The following is a 17186-nucleotide window of genomic DNA, read 5'->3' as shown; positions in this document are numbered from 1 at the left end:
AGCCTGCTTTATGTCATCATCAGCAGGTGATGTTTTGGATTACTGCTTGGTATCTGTTTCAAAGATTTATCTGCTTAATTCTCAGGGTTTATTCAGATTTGGTGCACACAAATTCATGGTGTATGTCTCACCACCAGGCGTATCTCTTCCCGGGGGGTGAGCCTCTCCAGGAGCTCACAGCCCAGCTGGTAGCACAGGATGCTGGATTGGCACAAACTGCACTCTAGGGCCTTCTCATCCTTCTGGCAGGTATGTGAGCCACCCCATGGGGCCTGGAAGACATTGTTGACGATGCCCACAATATCCTTCCCCAGGCTGCTGTCTAACCCCAGCATCACACCATCATCCTGGAGCTCCATCTGGGACAGTGGGGGAGACGACCGTAAAAACAAGAGAACAAAAACCGGAGCACAGCATACAAATCTCAAGATCCCACCTGTGGGCATTGTTGTCTCTGCATTTTGTACTTTTCTCTAAATAAATGAGCAAAAAATAATTAGCTTTAAACTATGTTGCATATTGAGTAACACATCTGAGCAAGATGGTGCATTAGTGTTGTTCACATTTAATTTTAGTAATCCATATTGTATTAAGATTTTTCTGCTGCTCCCAAATTCCTAGAAAAAAACCCTGCACATCAGAGACTAGTCCCTTTTACAAATATATATTTCCATATTTTATTTAAAAAGATGTTATCACAGCTTGGTGCATTAAGGTCACCTGCTTTAGGATGAGGTCAAACATGAGGATGAAGCAGCCAAGATTCATATCATCATCATCACAGTCGAGATCCAGGGCACAGTGCCCAGTGGCGTGACCCAGGTTTTTAAAAGGGCTGCAGCGCAGGGGGCTGCGGAACGGGCTCCTGAAGGGGCTGGGGAACGGGCTTAGCGTGTTGTGTTGCCCACGGCGTCCTGGATCAGACACCACACTCACCTATGAGCAGAGAGCACATCACTATATGAAGTCAAATCAAACTCACTATGCCCTAGTTTCTAAGCCTCCACTGTTCTTCTGTCACTGCCACCTGACATGAGTACAAAGATGCTCGGCTATAAATCTCAACGATAAATCAACATTACAGTTAATCTCAATTAAACCCTTTATGAGAGCTAAATTTAGACACTGGCAGTTACCATGACAACATACAGCACACCCTAATGAATGGTAGAAATAGGAGCCAAGCAGTGCAGAAACGTGTGCGTCTTGATGCTAAACAGGCATCAGAAAGGTGTGCTAACACCTTGTCAGGCGAGGATTTCAATGAAACCTGTCTTGTTAACATGACAACTGCACTGCAATGAAGGGAGGAAAACAAGCACTGAACTGTCACATAGCTTATTTTCGGGAGAATTTCTGGCACTGCGGTCCTCCTTACCCTGCGGGCCCCAGTGTTGCCAGTCAGATCTGAGGCGCGTGCCTTTTTCTGATTGGCCAGTTCTTTCAAAGAGTTTACTCCATCAGAGAACATCCCAATCAGCAGCTGAAGAGGAACTACAATGTCCAGCTCTGACAGCACCTACAAAACATAACACACAATGTCAGTTCACCAAAAATCAAAAATCATGAATCACTTTTCCTATAATGCACATTGTTTTGCTTGCATTTTCATAGGTATGACAATATAATGCCAAATATTCTATAGATAATTTAACTACCAGTGCAGTTGTTGTTTTCTGTGTATGTGTATGTGATCTGGGTAAATAGATTCTAAACTATTCTGAAAATGCTACCATATGAAACACACCACATAGGGACAACATGCAGAGAGTCAAACTTAGCACTTCTCTGTCTGTTGATTTGGATGAGACTTATTCACTGAAGGTAAATTAATACAATCTCTTGATCACGGTTGTGACAGAAAACTTGAAATTAATCCACGCATGCAGGGCTGCAATCTGTGAGTTCATATGGGATAAAAGGCAAAATCCCCCCAATCTCTCTCAGTCTTGTTCTGTGACCCAGATCCATATTCAGCAGGGCTCCTGCCCAGAGTCTCACACTCTGTGACAACCTGTTCAATTCACACTCACTGTGGACAGAACCGCAGGTTGTGGACACAAGACAGCGTGTTTGTCTGTGTGTGAGCATTCATGCTTACATGTAGCCACAGCAAAGCCTGCTCTTGCACAGAAGCAGGGTAGCCAGAGAATCTGCAGCTTATAAAGCCAAACATTTCCTCCATGGAGAAAGGCAGCGGGCACAGCTCAATATCAAACATCTTGCTGTAGGGAGAAGGCAGAAAAGAATCATATGTTTATGTAAATGCAGTTATGCAGACAGGCAAATGCAAAAAGGAGTCCTTCAAATACTTGTTGTTACTTCTAATGTCATGATACATGATTTCTGGAGTTTTATTATTGTCAAACTGTCTCTGCTCTATTTCTACGTCTGTCATTTCTCCTTTGATGGTTTTGTTTATGCCTTCATTATCCAGATATGCATTACTTTGTCCACTGTGGAGTTTACAGTATAGTATAAGCCACCAACATGCTGATAGATTCAAACCCAGGTCCTTCTAACTTTGAGGCGACAGCAGTCACTACTATACCTCTCTCCTGCCCCAAAATGAACAATAAATAATAAAATTAAAAAACACTTTAGGGAGGTGAATGTACCTGAGCACTTCCCGAAACTCTTTGAGCTGGTTGTCTGGCACCTCAGTGCGGATGGCCTCCAACCATTCTGGCATAAAGCACTCCCACAGTGGCTGACTGATGACATTGTAAGGTATCAGACACAGGATGCGGTTCAGGCCCTCCTTCAGCTGGGTCACTGTGCTACATGACTTGTCCCAGTAACCTCCCACCTTAGAAAAAGATAAATGCGACTGGTTAGGTCAGTTGGGGATCTGCCCGAATAATTGAATAATCTTCCTGTTGCACAGCGCAACATGCTTCAGGACTCTAGATGTGCATTAGCTGGAGTTATAATGTTCAATTTCATTTTCACCCTGTACACCCTCCATCATTCCCTAACCAACCAGCTTTGTTAGCCTGGGACGTGACCTTACCCTGGCAAATTCAACAGGTTTAGGCAGCAGACACATAACCATGACGTCAAATCGCACTTCGCACACTGTCTTCAGCCATTTGGTGACAAACTGAGGCTTTAGCTTCTCCACCAGGCTTCCAACCTCATCATCCATCATATAAGCGGTGGAGTGAAACCACTGGAAGACCATGCTGACCAGCCGAGCCAGACTCTCTGTGGGTGTGTTCTCATTGGGTGTGCACAGGCTCACCTGTAGACGTGAATAAAAGTAGGAGAGACAAACAAACCAGTCAGGTGACCACTAACTAAACAGTGTTAACACACCATGTACTGCACACATTGTTATCTCCCTCCCTCCCATGTTATTCACAGACACAAAAGCAGCTTGTGATTACCCACCAAGAACCAGATGCCAAACTGGCTGAGGAGCCGCTGGTCATGCTGGTCATCCTCTTTGTTATCAAACTCAATGTTGTCCAAAGAATGGTGGGAGGCGGACAGGCCCATCTGACGACGCCTGTTAAGCTCAAACTCACGTTGCTCTGCATGAATTTCTGCCTCTTTGAGAAGGCTAGACGGACAAGAAGACAATGAGAAGATGCACAGAGGCAAAGAGGAGACATTAGATAGATATACTGACAGTGACAGAGGAGAGAAATAAGAAATGTATATATTATAAACTCTAATTTCATGCAGTATGTTGATGTGAAAACATGTTTCACAGAATAATAGGCTGTTATATTGAATTTAATTCAAATCATTTGTCCCCAAGGGGCAATTTAAAAGTAGCTTAAAAAAACACACAATCACTAATCATTTAGAGAGTGTTTCAAATCTGCTGTGCTTTAAAGATACTGTGCACTGTGAATCTACCTTATGACAGCTTCCACAGTGCACACGAGCTCCTCGGCGCCACACTCCCGCGTGTTGATGGGAGGGGGCGAGGTCTGGTAAAGATGGGTCTCCGCTGCAGCCCCCACCTCACTGCTGTGCTGGTTGACATGGCAACGCTTGCAGTAGCGGACAGGCCGGTTGCCATGGCGCCCGCAGCAGCCGGCTGAGAAGCAGGTGACCACAGCCCTCCTCACATGAGAGCTACAGTTCTACAGTACAACACGAGACCAGAAAAAGAAACAAGGGAAAAGAGGAAGAAGAGGAGGAGGAGGAGCAATCATCTGATTTCTATTCTTGGCAGCAGGCATCAAAATGACAAACACGTGCAACAATCACTGAAAATCAGCCAATGATCTCCTATGACAAGTCTCTAAAAATAAGACATATCTCCAGGCCTCAAAGCAACTAGTCTCACAATCTCTGATGTGCATTTGTCATTTGCTGTGATAGAATAAGTCTTTTTATGTCCACGTGGTGTCTAAAAATAGAAATCATAGCAGCAGAGAAGCATAAGAATTAACATATCTGTTCTCTGATGGTGAGTTCTCTGATTCACTTGTCCAGTTTTAAACAGCAAAAGAATCATGGTATTGATGTTGTTGTTTCAGTTCTATCTTGGGAATCCTGATATATTTATAACTGTTCTCAGATGAGAAGTATTGTCTTAGCTAACAGTGACAGATCTGGTGTAAATTCAGGTGGGAGTTTCAAGAGCTTTCTGGAAAAGGCGTGGCAAAGGCTGATCAGGAAAGGAGGTGTGTAGATTATAAACTGCTGGACAAAGGATGGGGACCAGCTGTTTCCCCTGACAACACCGGGCAGCTGGCCATCCTGATGGGAACACTTGAGATCATTGCACACTCAGTGTTTCCAGTGTCTCCCTGGAAACCAGCAGGGACGCCTTGCGTCCTTGGCGGTGTATTCAACAAAAGTTAACAAACATCACGCCCCAACAGCGTCATGAAAATGTATGCATATTATGAGCTAAATGAGGAAGTAGACAACGACATCAGTACTCACGTGCACGCCAAATTTCTTACCTTCTTTTGACAAATCGCAGATATTTCTGCTGCAAAGACATTTAACAAATATCTTAAATTAGATAACATTGCCATTTAAAATTAAAAAAAAAAATCTACTTAAGATAAAGGCCATTTTTACAAATGACATACAATTCATAACAGTAACAACATAATTATTATTTATAAAGATATTAATTTATAATATTAAAAAACAGCACACTACCTACACTTTTCCTTTTTTCTGTTAAAAAGCACAAACCATTTTGCAAAATGGTAAATAGTTTGAATTCTATGACTTTTGCTGCATATTACAATACAAAACATTTTCTTTACAGTATGTTTAGTATTTCAGTATCAGTTTAATATCTGAAGACTCTATTTAGTGTGCATGTCTTTATCTGTGAAAAGAACAATAAACTGAATTACAGGTATGATCGAACTCATACACCTTTTTGTTTACAAGCACTCACCTTGGGGAAGAAGTACATCAACAAGCCATTCAGCATGGTCTCTGAAAGGTCAAAAAAAGATATGAACAATATGTGATTTATTGTTGAGGGCTTACCTCCACTTTGCATATGCACAGCAATTTCAACTTCCCTCGTCTCTCAATATTAAAAAAACTCCACCATATAGTTATTTTATACTACACACTAGAGAAAAGAGAAACAAGTGGCTGCATGATTATGTGATGATGATCTCATTATTAGCACAAGGGAATTATGTAACCATGGCGATGTGATTTCCCCCTGAGTTAAGGGGAGGAATAATGAGACAGGAAGTAGGTGGACTGGCATCTTATTGAAGGAGCGAGGAGAACAGGGGATTGAGAAAAGAAGCAAAACAACACATACCCTGCTATCCTCTGGCTGCACTCTTCACATATGTAAAGAGGAGGTGGCTTGTCTCCCAGGGCAACAGAAAGAGTTGGATCTATACACATCTGCAAATATGACACAGGCAGGATCATGATACTGACATGTTATCTCAAACATGACTATAAATAGTTTGACTTTGTATCATCATGAAATAAAAGGCAAAGCAATCATTTCTGTTCGTTTAGGTATAAAACTGATCAGGGTGCGAGGGGGAGGTGAACAATATGATTCACTTTTATACAAGACAAGTAATGTACAAACATGCATACATTCATTTTGCCTTGCATCACCAAAAGTGCACAAATATCTCCCCATCAATTTAAATAATCCATTTGCCTTTTTGACTTTACTGCAGTTTTCAGTTCTGTGTAGATGCAGAGGAAGAAGTCAAGGTGAGAGCTGCAGCAGCATAATGCTCTGTTTGGAGAGATAAAGTGTATTTACTAAACACTCTTCCTCTCTCTAACAAATTAAACTACTCTCTATTCAGGACAAAGTAAAATGACTAATCAAACCCTTCTACTGGAGTCTTGCCTTTAATCACCTTTATTGAGTCCTTCAGAATAAAGTAATACATTGTCTATGTGTCTTTCTCACACTGCATTTTCTAGGGCTAATATATTATGGCCTTACCTAAGAAATCACATCACACCTTTGCATATCTGTCTCCCCATGTCTCTGTGTGGATGGCTGCGTGCATATGCTGCTCTCCACTCTCTTGCAACCTGTGCCTGGCCCTGTGTTAAACCCCAATGCTCATGGCCTCAATGTTCAGATGGTGCACTGTAATTTACTGTGCTCACTTGATGCCACCCTTTCCTCAAGGGCTGCGAAGGGTCACAGCTTCCAATTAAGCCCCCGTCTTCCTCCATACACACCCCCCCATGCTGCTCATAATTGAAATCTGGCCCCTGTCCGTGGCCCTGTTCCTACTCTATTTGTCAGTTATGAGCACAGTTGAGTAAAAGCAGGCAGCGCAGATAAAGCAGAGCAACAGCAGCAGCAGAGGCTGGTGTAAAGGAGCAGAGGAGCTGATATCATTACCCAACTCGCACAGCTGCCTGGGCATGCACTGATTTATTTACCGAGGGGCTCGCAAAAGCAAACAAGCCGACATGCATGGTTGAACTCGGAAAAGCAGTCTGGCACATACACCATGCATCCCCTATGAAGTTCTCAGGGGAAGAAGCTTTTGAATACATAGTACACAGCTAATGTATCCTCTTAAAGTAACAAAGCATAGACATGAAGTGATCAGGGGAGTTTTTATGCATCCATCAATCAAAGCTGTACTGCTGATGTAAGACTAGAGGTTTAAGAGTTTTTTTAAGGCTGAAATGACCTTGACAGCAGGTTTATTGATGGCGTTGTGGCACTCTATATGTTGACAGTGGATGGGGTTCCAGGCTGATCCAGAAAACACAAGACACAGAAGAGAGACAAGGAGAAGACATTTTAAAAAGTGGGGGGAGGTTAGACCTTTTGTGTTCAAGTAAAGTTAAGTAGCAGATGTGGCATTAACTGCATCTGACCTGTGTACTGCAGCCCTCTATATTCACTGATCGCTCCTGGTGGCTTCAGGTTGGGCCAGTAATGAAACAGCATCTGCACAGCTGGAGGCTTTACTTGTGATGGGCCGTAGGATATAACATAAAGAAGGTCCTGTATACAGTATAACAATAGGAACAGTAAGGCACGTGCAGTGACACTGTATTTGGCATATTTGGAAGTATCAATTCTATGTGCTAAATATGAAGCTAATACTAACAGACTATTAACTTAATCTATCTATATTATATAGGACTATATATAACTCTATACTCTATATAACACAAAGGTGAATAAGTGCACTTTCCCAAAATATGTGTTTAAATTGTTCAAGAGCATATTATATTACTATAATATATGTAAAAGGAGGAGGAGAAATACCTTCCACACTTCCTGTTTGTGCTTCATTAGACACTCCAACAACTGACAGTGATACACTGAAAGAAGTACAGACCAGCATAAGCACAGATTCATAACATTTTAGTGTAAATTACACTATATTTTCATGCATGCACTGTGGTTTACCTGGATTTGAGGTGTACTGCATTGCAATCATTAGCATAGAGGAGGCAGACAGATTGACATAGGCTGGGACTCCTGCCTCCCTCCGAGTGGACCCCACTACAATTAGCAAGGAAGACAAAAATTAAGAATAATAACTTGACAGATCATTTCTCCTTCTCTTAAAGGTGATAGTGGGGATTGAAGCATTGCTTTGTTTAATGTGTTGTGTTATTGTCAAAGCTTAAATTCAGAGAAGCTATTTTTTATACTTAATATAGATTTAGTTATAGAATAGGTTGAGTTTTATACTGAAATGTTGTGATAGATCATACTTACGTATAGCCATGGGAAGAAAAGACGTGCTCAGGTACTCAATGATGTCTTTATGGAGGAAAGGGGGAAATGTGGCTAAGGTGGAGATCATAGTATAGGGCAAAGTGCTGAGAATATCATCACTGAGAAAGGGCAGGAGGCAGGTTGTTGTATAAAATATGGACTGTCCCAGATCTGATGAGAGAGGAAAAAGGCAAAACAGACAAAAGAGAGATACACAGACACTCATTCAATTAACTGTGCATACAGTATTCACATACTGTATGCAGCCACAGATGTGAAAGTTACATGAAATTTCAGCCATTTAACAATATAACAGAGAAAAAGAGAACATATGAACTGTTGAGGGCAGTGAGCTTTCTTTAAAAGCCACTGAAGTAAAGTTTGCACTCAGGAAAAGTAGAGACATCAAGTCAAGGAGATGGGTTTTCATGCTTTTGAGCTTTTTTTAACAGTGGTAAAATATTCATGAAAAGTAAGAGCACTGACTGTGATGCAGCCTTGAGCCCATGAAAAACAGTGTGGAAAGTCATTCTCAGATGCATTCTAAGTATGTAAAAAAATTATAATACATAAACATTGCATTTGCCTGTGTGAGTTTTCCATTTAACTCATAGATTTGCACATGACAACATAAGTAAACATTTCTCCCACTTTACATAACAAACATGCAGTCAAGTATGATACACAGAAGAGAAGGCCTATGTCTGGTGTATCCAATGGCTTATGAACGATTAAGTTGACAGGATCCAGCGTGCTCCCAATCACCCCATGCATCCCTCAAGATCCTCAGCAGGACTTCTCTCTTCCCGTTACAAAAGAGGCCAAAAAAGCAGCAGTGGCTTCATGCAGGCCAGACGGCTCAGGGATGATGATGATAAACAGTGGTGCACTGGGCCTTGACTCACCATGCTGACCGTGCTGCAGCAGGGGCACCAGGTCAAGCAGGGTCACGAGGGTCACATAGAGGCCCTGATAGTCCAGAGAGGGGTACTCTGAGAGCTGAGCGTCCCGACTCTGCTGCCCCTGCCCCCCGCGGTCTGATGGGGCATCGCGCAGAACGCTGTAAAGGAGGGAGCGAGTAACTGTAGGGTTGATGGAACTGACTTGTGGTCTTAGAGATGGGGTGAGTGGGAATGGCACAGGAAAAAGACACATGGTCATGGGCACGGCCAAATTGGAAGCTTCCTGGTTCTCCTTCCTGCCTGTGCGGGACAGAATGCTGCTCCGGGGCGGGAGGGTAGGGGAGGGAGGGTAGGGAAGGGGAACAAGGGAAAAAAAGAGACAACAAAGACACAAAAAAACAGCACATTACATTGAAATGGCACTACAGAGACAGCGTAAATAGAAAAAAACAAACCCAGATAAACCCCACATAGGATGCAGTGTCTCACTATTTGACTGTATTACTGAAGGCATGGGCAATTTTTCCCTGCTTTGTATCTTCAGAGTGATTTAAATTCAATTAATCTCATTTTGTCTATCTTTGCACTTGGAAACAAAAAGAAAACATGAGCACAAACTGCAAATGATCACTGCATCTCATGCGTATCTGGTGACAAGGAGCAAAAATATAAAAAATGGCATGTTTTCAGTGGCAACCCCATACTTCTCCAAAAAGGGACAGTGAAAATGACTGTCCCTCTATGGCTGCCATCTTCCAATCAGAAAGGTCAGTGGCTACCATGCAAAAAGGTCAATGAGCTGTGAATTTTTATTTTTAAAATGAAATTTCCTTGTCTTTAGTGGGGCTGTCAAGGATGGGAGTGACACCAAATTGGTTCAGGAAAATACAGAGGTGACACTTTTGAAACATGCTTCAGCCAGTAATAAACATGTGTGTGAGGTTAGATCAAGTGCTCCTAGGTCACAGCACATGTTTATTGCACCAGAGAAATAATGTCCGTATGCATAGGTTATGATACTGTACCAGTATCATCAGGAGAAATAATGAGATCCAACAGGCATATGGATTCAGGTTTCTAAAATAAATGTAAGAACTAATCTACGGTAGAGGAGAAACTATAATGACAAAGCAATAGGTTGTATCAGGGGGAGATGACTGGTAGCATTATGTTTGTGAGCTAATGCAGGATGGACAATTGTGTTTGCTGTCCCCTGGGTAAGGTGGTGGACATATTCAATTTTAGGAGAGGAAAAACAAAAGGGAAAAACTAGTTGGGTTGAGTGTGGAGCATCTAGGGTGGAGGAGGGGGAAGGAGTGGCCAGAGAGCATTGCTCTTTTCACTGCACATTTTTAAAGAGCTAAGCTGGTCTATCAGACAAATGATTGGGATTAATCATGAGAGCCCAGATTAGAAATGCTTATGTATTGTTTTTTTTTATTATTATATTAATTATTTTGAAAGGTCGCTGAAAAGGTAGAGTTACAGCATTCTGGGCAAGTGAGAAAGGGGATTTCGTTATGATTTTTTTAACATACCATCAGATACGTAATGTTGAATTTATCAGCAGTAGCGTTTAACATTTTCTGACTTATCCCCTCAAAGTAATACTCTGTAAGATTTTAGTCAGTGTAGATTAATTCATAAAGCTGTGTCATCGTACAGCATGAACTCAACTCGAGGACTGATGCACAAAAACAGACTGTATCTCAGAGTATGACTTTTTCACTGCCCATTTCTCATATAGAAAACATCGTTATTAATTTGAACAATGAACTTAGACATAATCAGACACGCTCACACACACACACACACACACACACGTTGAACGTGTACGCAGAAGGACACACTCATATGTGCACACACACATACATACTACATATACAGACGACACAAAATTTACAAACATATACGACACATAAAACACATGTAGAAATGCACTGATACAGACACATGACAGACATTGACTGTCAAACCCTGCACTGTCAAACTAAATCATCGACTGTCTGTGTGTGTGTGTGTGTGTGTTAATAATTATTGATAATTAGAAAGAAAAAGATCTAGCAAACTAACATGTTTTCATGTGTGCAAAGAAAAAATAAATCTGAAGTATTGTCTAAACACACAAACTGACTGAGTCCCTGTAGTCTTTCCTATGATACACTCTGGCATGAAGTCAGCATGGCTCACTGATGAAGAGGGCTTAGTCTGACTTGGAGAAATATGACAAAGCTATGTGTCATCTATTAAGAACCACAAACAATTTTCAATAAACTGCAAACTTAACCCTTCTCTGTGTTCTATCCTGCATCTGACCTGTGCTGAACCAACAGTGAATCAGCAAACACCTCCTTGGGCCATTTTACTTTTCCTTTCTAGGAACATGACACATCCCTGCTCCACTTTTCAAGGCTCATTACTCCCACGTTCTCTCTCTCTCTCTCTCTCCTTTTACATTTTTATTTTTCTGTTTTTTAATCACCTCAGGCTTCAGAAAACACAGGTGTATAGATCATCCTGGAGTCCCCACTGAGGAAACCAGTCCCTTTCTAACAGTGGGTACAATGAATTGTTCAGCATATCAGAGGCTGAGAGGCTGTGCTTCAGGAAAATATCAAACTGCTGCTAACAGTGGCATCATAGCGGGTGATTGTATTCACACTCAGACGACATTGCCCCTCAGAGACAAAATTGTCACTTGCATTAACACTGATCCCCACAGTTGCAGCCCCTGTCACGCTCCTTCTGTGCTCAACACATATGGGAGGCCATGTTTAAAACATCAAGCAGGGTAGCTGCTGGTGCAGGACAGCCCTTCAGCAAAGCAAAAGTATCCAGGATACTTTTTGAGCATCACTTAGTGGAGAAATAATCCTTATGGGGCTGGGAGATAGTACGTGTAGAATTGAGGCCAGCTGCCAATCTCAAATAGATTGCACCCTAAGCTGATAATAATGATAAAAGTGGGGCATTCAAGTTCAGCCCCCGGTAATCCCAACATGTTTATAAATTAGCTAATAAGTTGAGACAGTTCTATTTTCTGTGAACCCAGCAGGCAGCAAGACTGAGCCAACAAGATGACATAAAAAAGTCCTTTCACTTCAGTGTATTTTGAGCTGGATAAAGGAGAAATGACACAGAGTGAAATTAGACATGTCTAAAATGGCTGCCTGCTTGACCTGTGTTGGAGGAGGAAAATAGCATGCTGTTCTTTCCTCTGGCTTTCACAGCACCCAGGGGAGCAGACTGACCCTGCAACCGCAGAGCCAGAGGAGCTGCCCTCCGCTGGCCTCTCAAAAAAGGACACAACAGGCTGCCCCAAGAAAGCTGCCGATCACTGAATCAATAAACATCAATGAGCGGTCTGTCCCTGCTGCTTCTTCAACACAACACCATAACTCCATATGCAAAGCAGGACTAACTCTGGGACCTTCCCTTACTTCTTTTTGGCACAGCAAATTCACTAAAAGCCATTTAGTCTCTCCAGTGTCATCTCTTTCAGTATTGTGTCTACTGTAAGTAAACTTGTCTGATCATGAAGTCAGCTAAATAGCAAACATACTACAGTCTGTTACTTCACCTGTTGGCTCCAGAGCGGGGTACTTACCTGAGCAGGGTTTGGGAAAAGTATTTCAGTGTGTTTGCAATGTCTGTTCCGGAGGGCACAGGGTAAATATTGTGTTGCACACGGTTGTGATACTCTTGCAAGTATCGTATCTTAGAGGCAACTAGACAAAACAGAGAGCAGAGTAACAAGCAAGTCAACACTAGTGAGATTATCATAGAGAGTAAGAATTCAAATCAATAATCTGAGCACACATATAAGGCAAAAGGGTAAATACATGTATGAATCTCATATATAGTAAGTTTTCATTGTTGTTTATGGCCAAACTCTCTATAAGACACTTCAAAACACTTAACACAGATGCTCCAAGTTAAACAAAGAATCTGTGTTCCCATGGCTCTCTGGCCTTCACCAGGTGACCTTTTTGGTATCGCAGCTAGGTCACAAAAAGCCCTAGAGGGGGCGGTAACCTATTGCTTACAGAAACAAGCTCATGTACAAAAGGTTGGCAGTTCAAGTCCCACGACATGCTGGGAAACTGTGAGAGAGAGCTTACTCTTCCTTTAACAAATGTCACCGAGGGACATGTGCTCGCTGCCTAGGGTGTTGAACTACTCCCTTTGGTCACTGTTTTGGACGTAGATGTGCTATTGGTTGTTTTCTGCCTGGCTAAATAAGAGTTAAAATAAGTTGAAGTGGATGATCGCTGACCCATTTTCTGTGACTTTGGGCTGTAGTGTTTAGCTTCCTCTCTGACCTGTAAATGACAAACCCCAAAATAAAACTAACAGCTGCAGCCTTTGAGTGTACGAATGGCTGCAAAGCAAAGCTACTGTATTCGTTTGAGGGACATTTGTTCTGTTTTTCAAACATTTTGGCACCTAAGCACTAAGCAATGTCATTTTATTTAATTGTAAGACAGAGATTTGATAGCTGTCAGTGTGTTCTTCAACACTCTAACTCACCATCTTAGCTTAATGAATTATTAAATATGTTGACTAGTAAGCAATATCAGCAATACCCAAGTTTCAGCCAGTGTGTTCATTATAGACTTAAAACGAGCAGTGGCTGACTGGAAGATGGTCCAGTACCACGGAGGAGGAGACTGATTTCCACCTGTTCAAACGCAATCACACGGATGAAAGGAGAGATGATCAATCTGATGCCACCATGTTGTTCAGTAAAGAATCAGCCAGGTCGACCTTGAGACCAGGGCTACGTCTCGCTTTTTTTTTTTTTTTTTTTGCACGCACCTCACGTCAATCAAACAGATAACACTAACTAATAATGAGATAAATTAATAAATAAACAGCACAAGGACTGTGCGATCTAGCAATGGAAATGTTTCCCCCCTCTGTAGCACGCAGAGAAATCCACGGAGGCGCAGCGGCTCCCCGTGTGCACGGAGCCCTCCAGCCATCCTCCGCAGTGAGGAGGACGTGTTGCAACCTGCCTTGGTAACCGCGGTTTCATCACCAAGGACAGCTCCCTCGATTCGCTTTGTCGGTTCAAACCAAAAATAATAATAATAAAAAAAAAAAAAAGCAACCCCAATGACAAGACAGAAGACACACGCAGCCGTACTTACATTGCTCTGCCTTCGTAGACATTTCGCAGACACTCGGGGAAACATAAAACCAACACTGTCAGTTGTTTTAGTGTTTTTTTTTTTCTCCTCCCCGGCGATGTGTTTCCCTCAGTCGTGAAAAAGTGAACATACCCCTCTTACAGCCCAGGCTCGGCTTGATTGTACCACTCTGCTCGATGGATTTATTCCCTGTGAGGATTTGCTTTTTTTTTTGTTTTTTGTTTGTTTTTTTTGTGCGTGATCTTTTAACAGAATTAAACAGAGGACATATTGTGTGTGTGTGTTTTTTTAATTTTAAGGTTTTTGTTCTGTCATGGCGGAGAGGAATATTGACTTAGACTGCCTCTGCCACAGCGCACCTTTCCAAATGGTCTGATCCGGCTTTGACAAATTGTCATTCAAGAATTCAAACAACCCTTTCAGTCCTCTCTGAGCTGGTTAGAGGAAGGACATAAGGTGCATTTAACTCCATATTTCTTGGTGTTTTTTGTCTGTCTGCGAAATATTAAAGGTTAAACATGCAACAGATGGTTGTAACGCGAAGACAATAAAACGTGTGTGCTTCCTATTTTGTATAGTGTGGTTGGTTTAATATTAATCCCTGTTACCTGCTATAAATTAAAGTATCTTTAAATCACCTTTTAAATAAATATGCTTATTTACCATTCTTTCAGACTGTGCTTAAAGGCAACCTTTTTTACATTCAGTCCCTTGACTTCTAAAACATAAATAGAGTTATGGATCTGGAGCATCAACAGATTCACACAACTATTGGAGGTTTTCCATCACATCTCCAGATGATGAGAACCTCTCACAGCAGTCTCCTCCTTGAATGACCCCTCTTTCACACTGTTTACACCATTCCCCAAAGTTCAAAGAACATTTTAAGACTTTTTTTTTTTCTTACAATTACATTTTATTATTAAAATTTTATTTGGAAATAAAACATCTTATAAAAGTCTTCATCATGCTTCAAACCCAACAAATGTTTTACTTTACATTCTGGTATTTTGCAAATTAAACAGTGTCACATGCGGGAACTTTTCATGGACGCCTGTGTAAACGAAGATGTCTTGCAGGAGTTAGAGCTGTGGAGGTGATCTCTCTCGATAGTACGGTAGGCGATACATGATCCATCCAGCCGGGCCCAGGAGAGCCACAGAAAACACAGAAAGGGCAAAGAGAGATTGCTGCATGAAAACATAAAGACAAATCAGGTTTTGTTCTTTGAAATAGAATAAAACAAATGCAAAAACAATTATATTTTATATGTATTGTAAAGTACTGTATTGATGGATGGATGTATGGATCCCAAATATCTTCTGCTATCAGAGACAAACCCCCTGGTCCACAATAGAGACTCCTGATCTTACTGACTAATTGGGTGATATACAGTAAATGGCTGCTACCAATCATATCTTCCTATCAGTGCCACGATATTCCCTTTGTCCCTCTGTCCACTCTCGTCTTCCCAACCTGAGTCAGAGTTTGTGAACGTCCTTGTGCAGGTCTCTGAGAACAGACCAGCAGATTTAATGTAATAAACAATGGCTGCAATGTTGCAGTTCCATAGGATCCCTTTGCAAAGGCCAGTCCTTCACGTTGACTTATGGATAAGAAAATGAATAAAACATCCCACAGGCTAGGGCAAACATTTTGCCTGAATCTCTCACATTTGAGTTTAAGTCAAATATCGCCGGCACACACTTCTCAACACTGACTCTGCTGCACTGTGTTTATCTGTCTAATCTTTAAAACAAGTTGTAATTTAGCACCTTTTTGCTAAGCATAGGTGAATTAATCTCAAGATTTAATAGGGTTGCACAATGTTGTCTGTGCATTCCAATTACTAACAAAGAAACACATTCCTACCACTGGCCCGATCTTTTCCTTTGGAGGTTTGCTGTAGATGGTTGACCTGTGATTTTGCTGAATGGCTTTCATCATCATGGACAGTGCGGGTCTCCTAAAAGCAGAGGACATCCTTCTTCTCATGCAGTCACTTTCCTCTGCATTAAAGAAAAGTTTCTCTGGAATTCCTCACATCCTGTGAGATACTAACAGATAGTCACTACTTTAATCTAATTCCCAACACTGTTCCTGGGAGGAGTTACTTCCATGGGCCAAGGACACTCATGTAAACATGCTGATCAAGATCTCATGAAGGCAGGAAAGTTTTGTCCCCTGAAGTTAAAAGAATCGCAAACAACAAGTAAAAAAAGCAGTGTTCTGTTTTAATAAACTCTCTGGAGCAGTTTTTAACTGAAGACTGGGAAATCAGATTGATCAAAACAACCAGCTGAGTCAACATTTCTAGTAAACATTGCTTTTAAAATGCACGTATGAGAGACCAAGACTTATTCTGAAAAGACAAATAATTATTATTACTCACACAATATTAAGTATGAAGGAGCAACTTTCTATAACTGCAGGGACTCATTACTGAAACGTGCAAAACTCTTCTGTTGGAAATAGAAATAGTGGGTAAATGCCAAAACAGGTAGTGTTCCAACGGTTTGTTGCACATTGGTGAAGGACAAAAACTGTGGCATTGGTAAAAGAAGAAAAAAAAAGATATGATGCGTTTTTTATTTTAAAGAATAAACTAATAAATAAACTAACTATCATTTTAGCTCATTTTAGGTAACTCAGTTATGAGCTGAGAATCATTGATTTAAAGGTTATTTAAAAATTTGATCATTCTTGCATCTATACAAACAAAATTAACTGCTAGAACTACTTAACTGCTGATGAGCATCAACAATGTATAGCTTGATTTAGGAGTCACATGCGGTTATATTCTTATATTTGATTATAAATGTATAAGAAAAGCTTCTGTGCCTTGATCTATGCTGTAATTCTGTATTCATCAAGCTTTTAACCTACATTAGCTGTATTGTGTCGCCATCAACAGGAGGATGACAGAACAACACCAGCTGACGAAGAACCAAACTT

General features: G+C 41.3%; 1 protein-coding gene across 6 annotated transcripts in view; it reads right to left on the bottom strand.

Annotated features, from left to right (window-relative positions):
• LOC113159814 (protein unc-79 homolog) overlaps nt 1–14372 on the bottom strand; it is a 28579-nt gene extending 14207 nt beyond the window's left edge. For 3 of the 6 annotated variants that reach the window (XM_026356743.1, XM_026356742.1, XM_026356744.1), the window contains exons 1-19: nt 14232–14372; nt 12686–12806; nt 9082–9395; nt 8177–8347; nt 7862–7957; nt 7718–7773; nt 7321–7450; nt 7131–7195; nt 5765–5853; nt 5381–5421; nt 4929–4957; nt 3868–4097; nt 3394–3565; nt 3014–3244; nt 2619–2809; nt 2102–2225; nt 1379–1519; nt 721–936; nt 132–359 (exon numbers count right to left, since the gene is read on the bottom strand). In XM_026356743.1, coding sequence (XP_026212528.1) covers nt 132–359; nt 721–936; nt 1379–1519; nt 2102–2225; nt 2619–2809; nt 3014–3244; nt 3394–3565; nt 3868–4097; nt 4929–4957; nt 5381–5421; nt 5765–5853; nt 7131–7195; nt 7321–7450; nt 7718–7773; nt 7862–7957; nt 8177–8347; nt 9082–9395; nt 12686–12806; nt 14232–14253 — 2667 coding nt within the window. In that variant the 5' untranslated portion in view covers nt 14254–14372. The remainder of the gene's footprint in view (nt 1–131; nt 360–720; nt 937–1378; nt 1520–2101; nt 2226–2618; nt 2810–3013; nt 3245–3393; nt 3566–3867; nt 4098–4928; nt 4958–5380; nt 5422–5764; nt 5854–7130; nt 7196–7320; nt 7451–7717; nt 7774–7861; nt 7958–8176; nt 8348–9081; nt 9396–12685; nt 12807–14231) is intronic. The other 3 variants (XM_026356741.1, XM_026356746.1, XM_026356740.1) reach the window with 3 other exon arrangements.
• Between the last annotated feature and the right edge of the window lie 2814 nt (nt 14373–17186).

Source organism: Anabas testudineus, chromosome 12, assembly GCF_900324465.2.
Source record: "Anabas testudineus chromosome 12, fAnaTes1.2, whole genome shotgun sequence".
Lineage (NCBI taxonomy): Eukaryota > Metazoa > Chordata > Actinopteri > Anabantiformes > Anabantidae > Anabas > Anabas testudineus.
The sequence above is the reverse complement of the archived record's forward strand: the minus strand, read 5'-3'. Positions and strand labels throughout refer to the sequence as shown.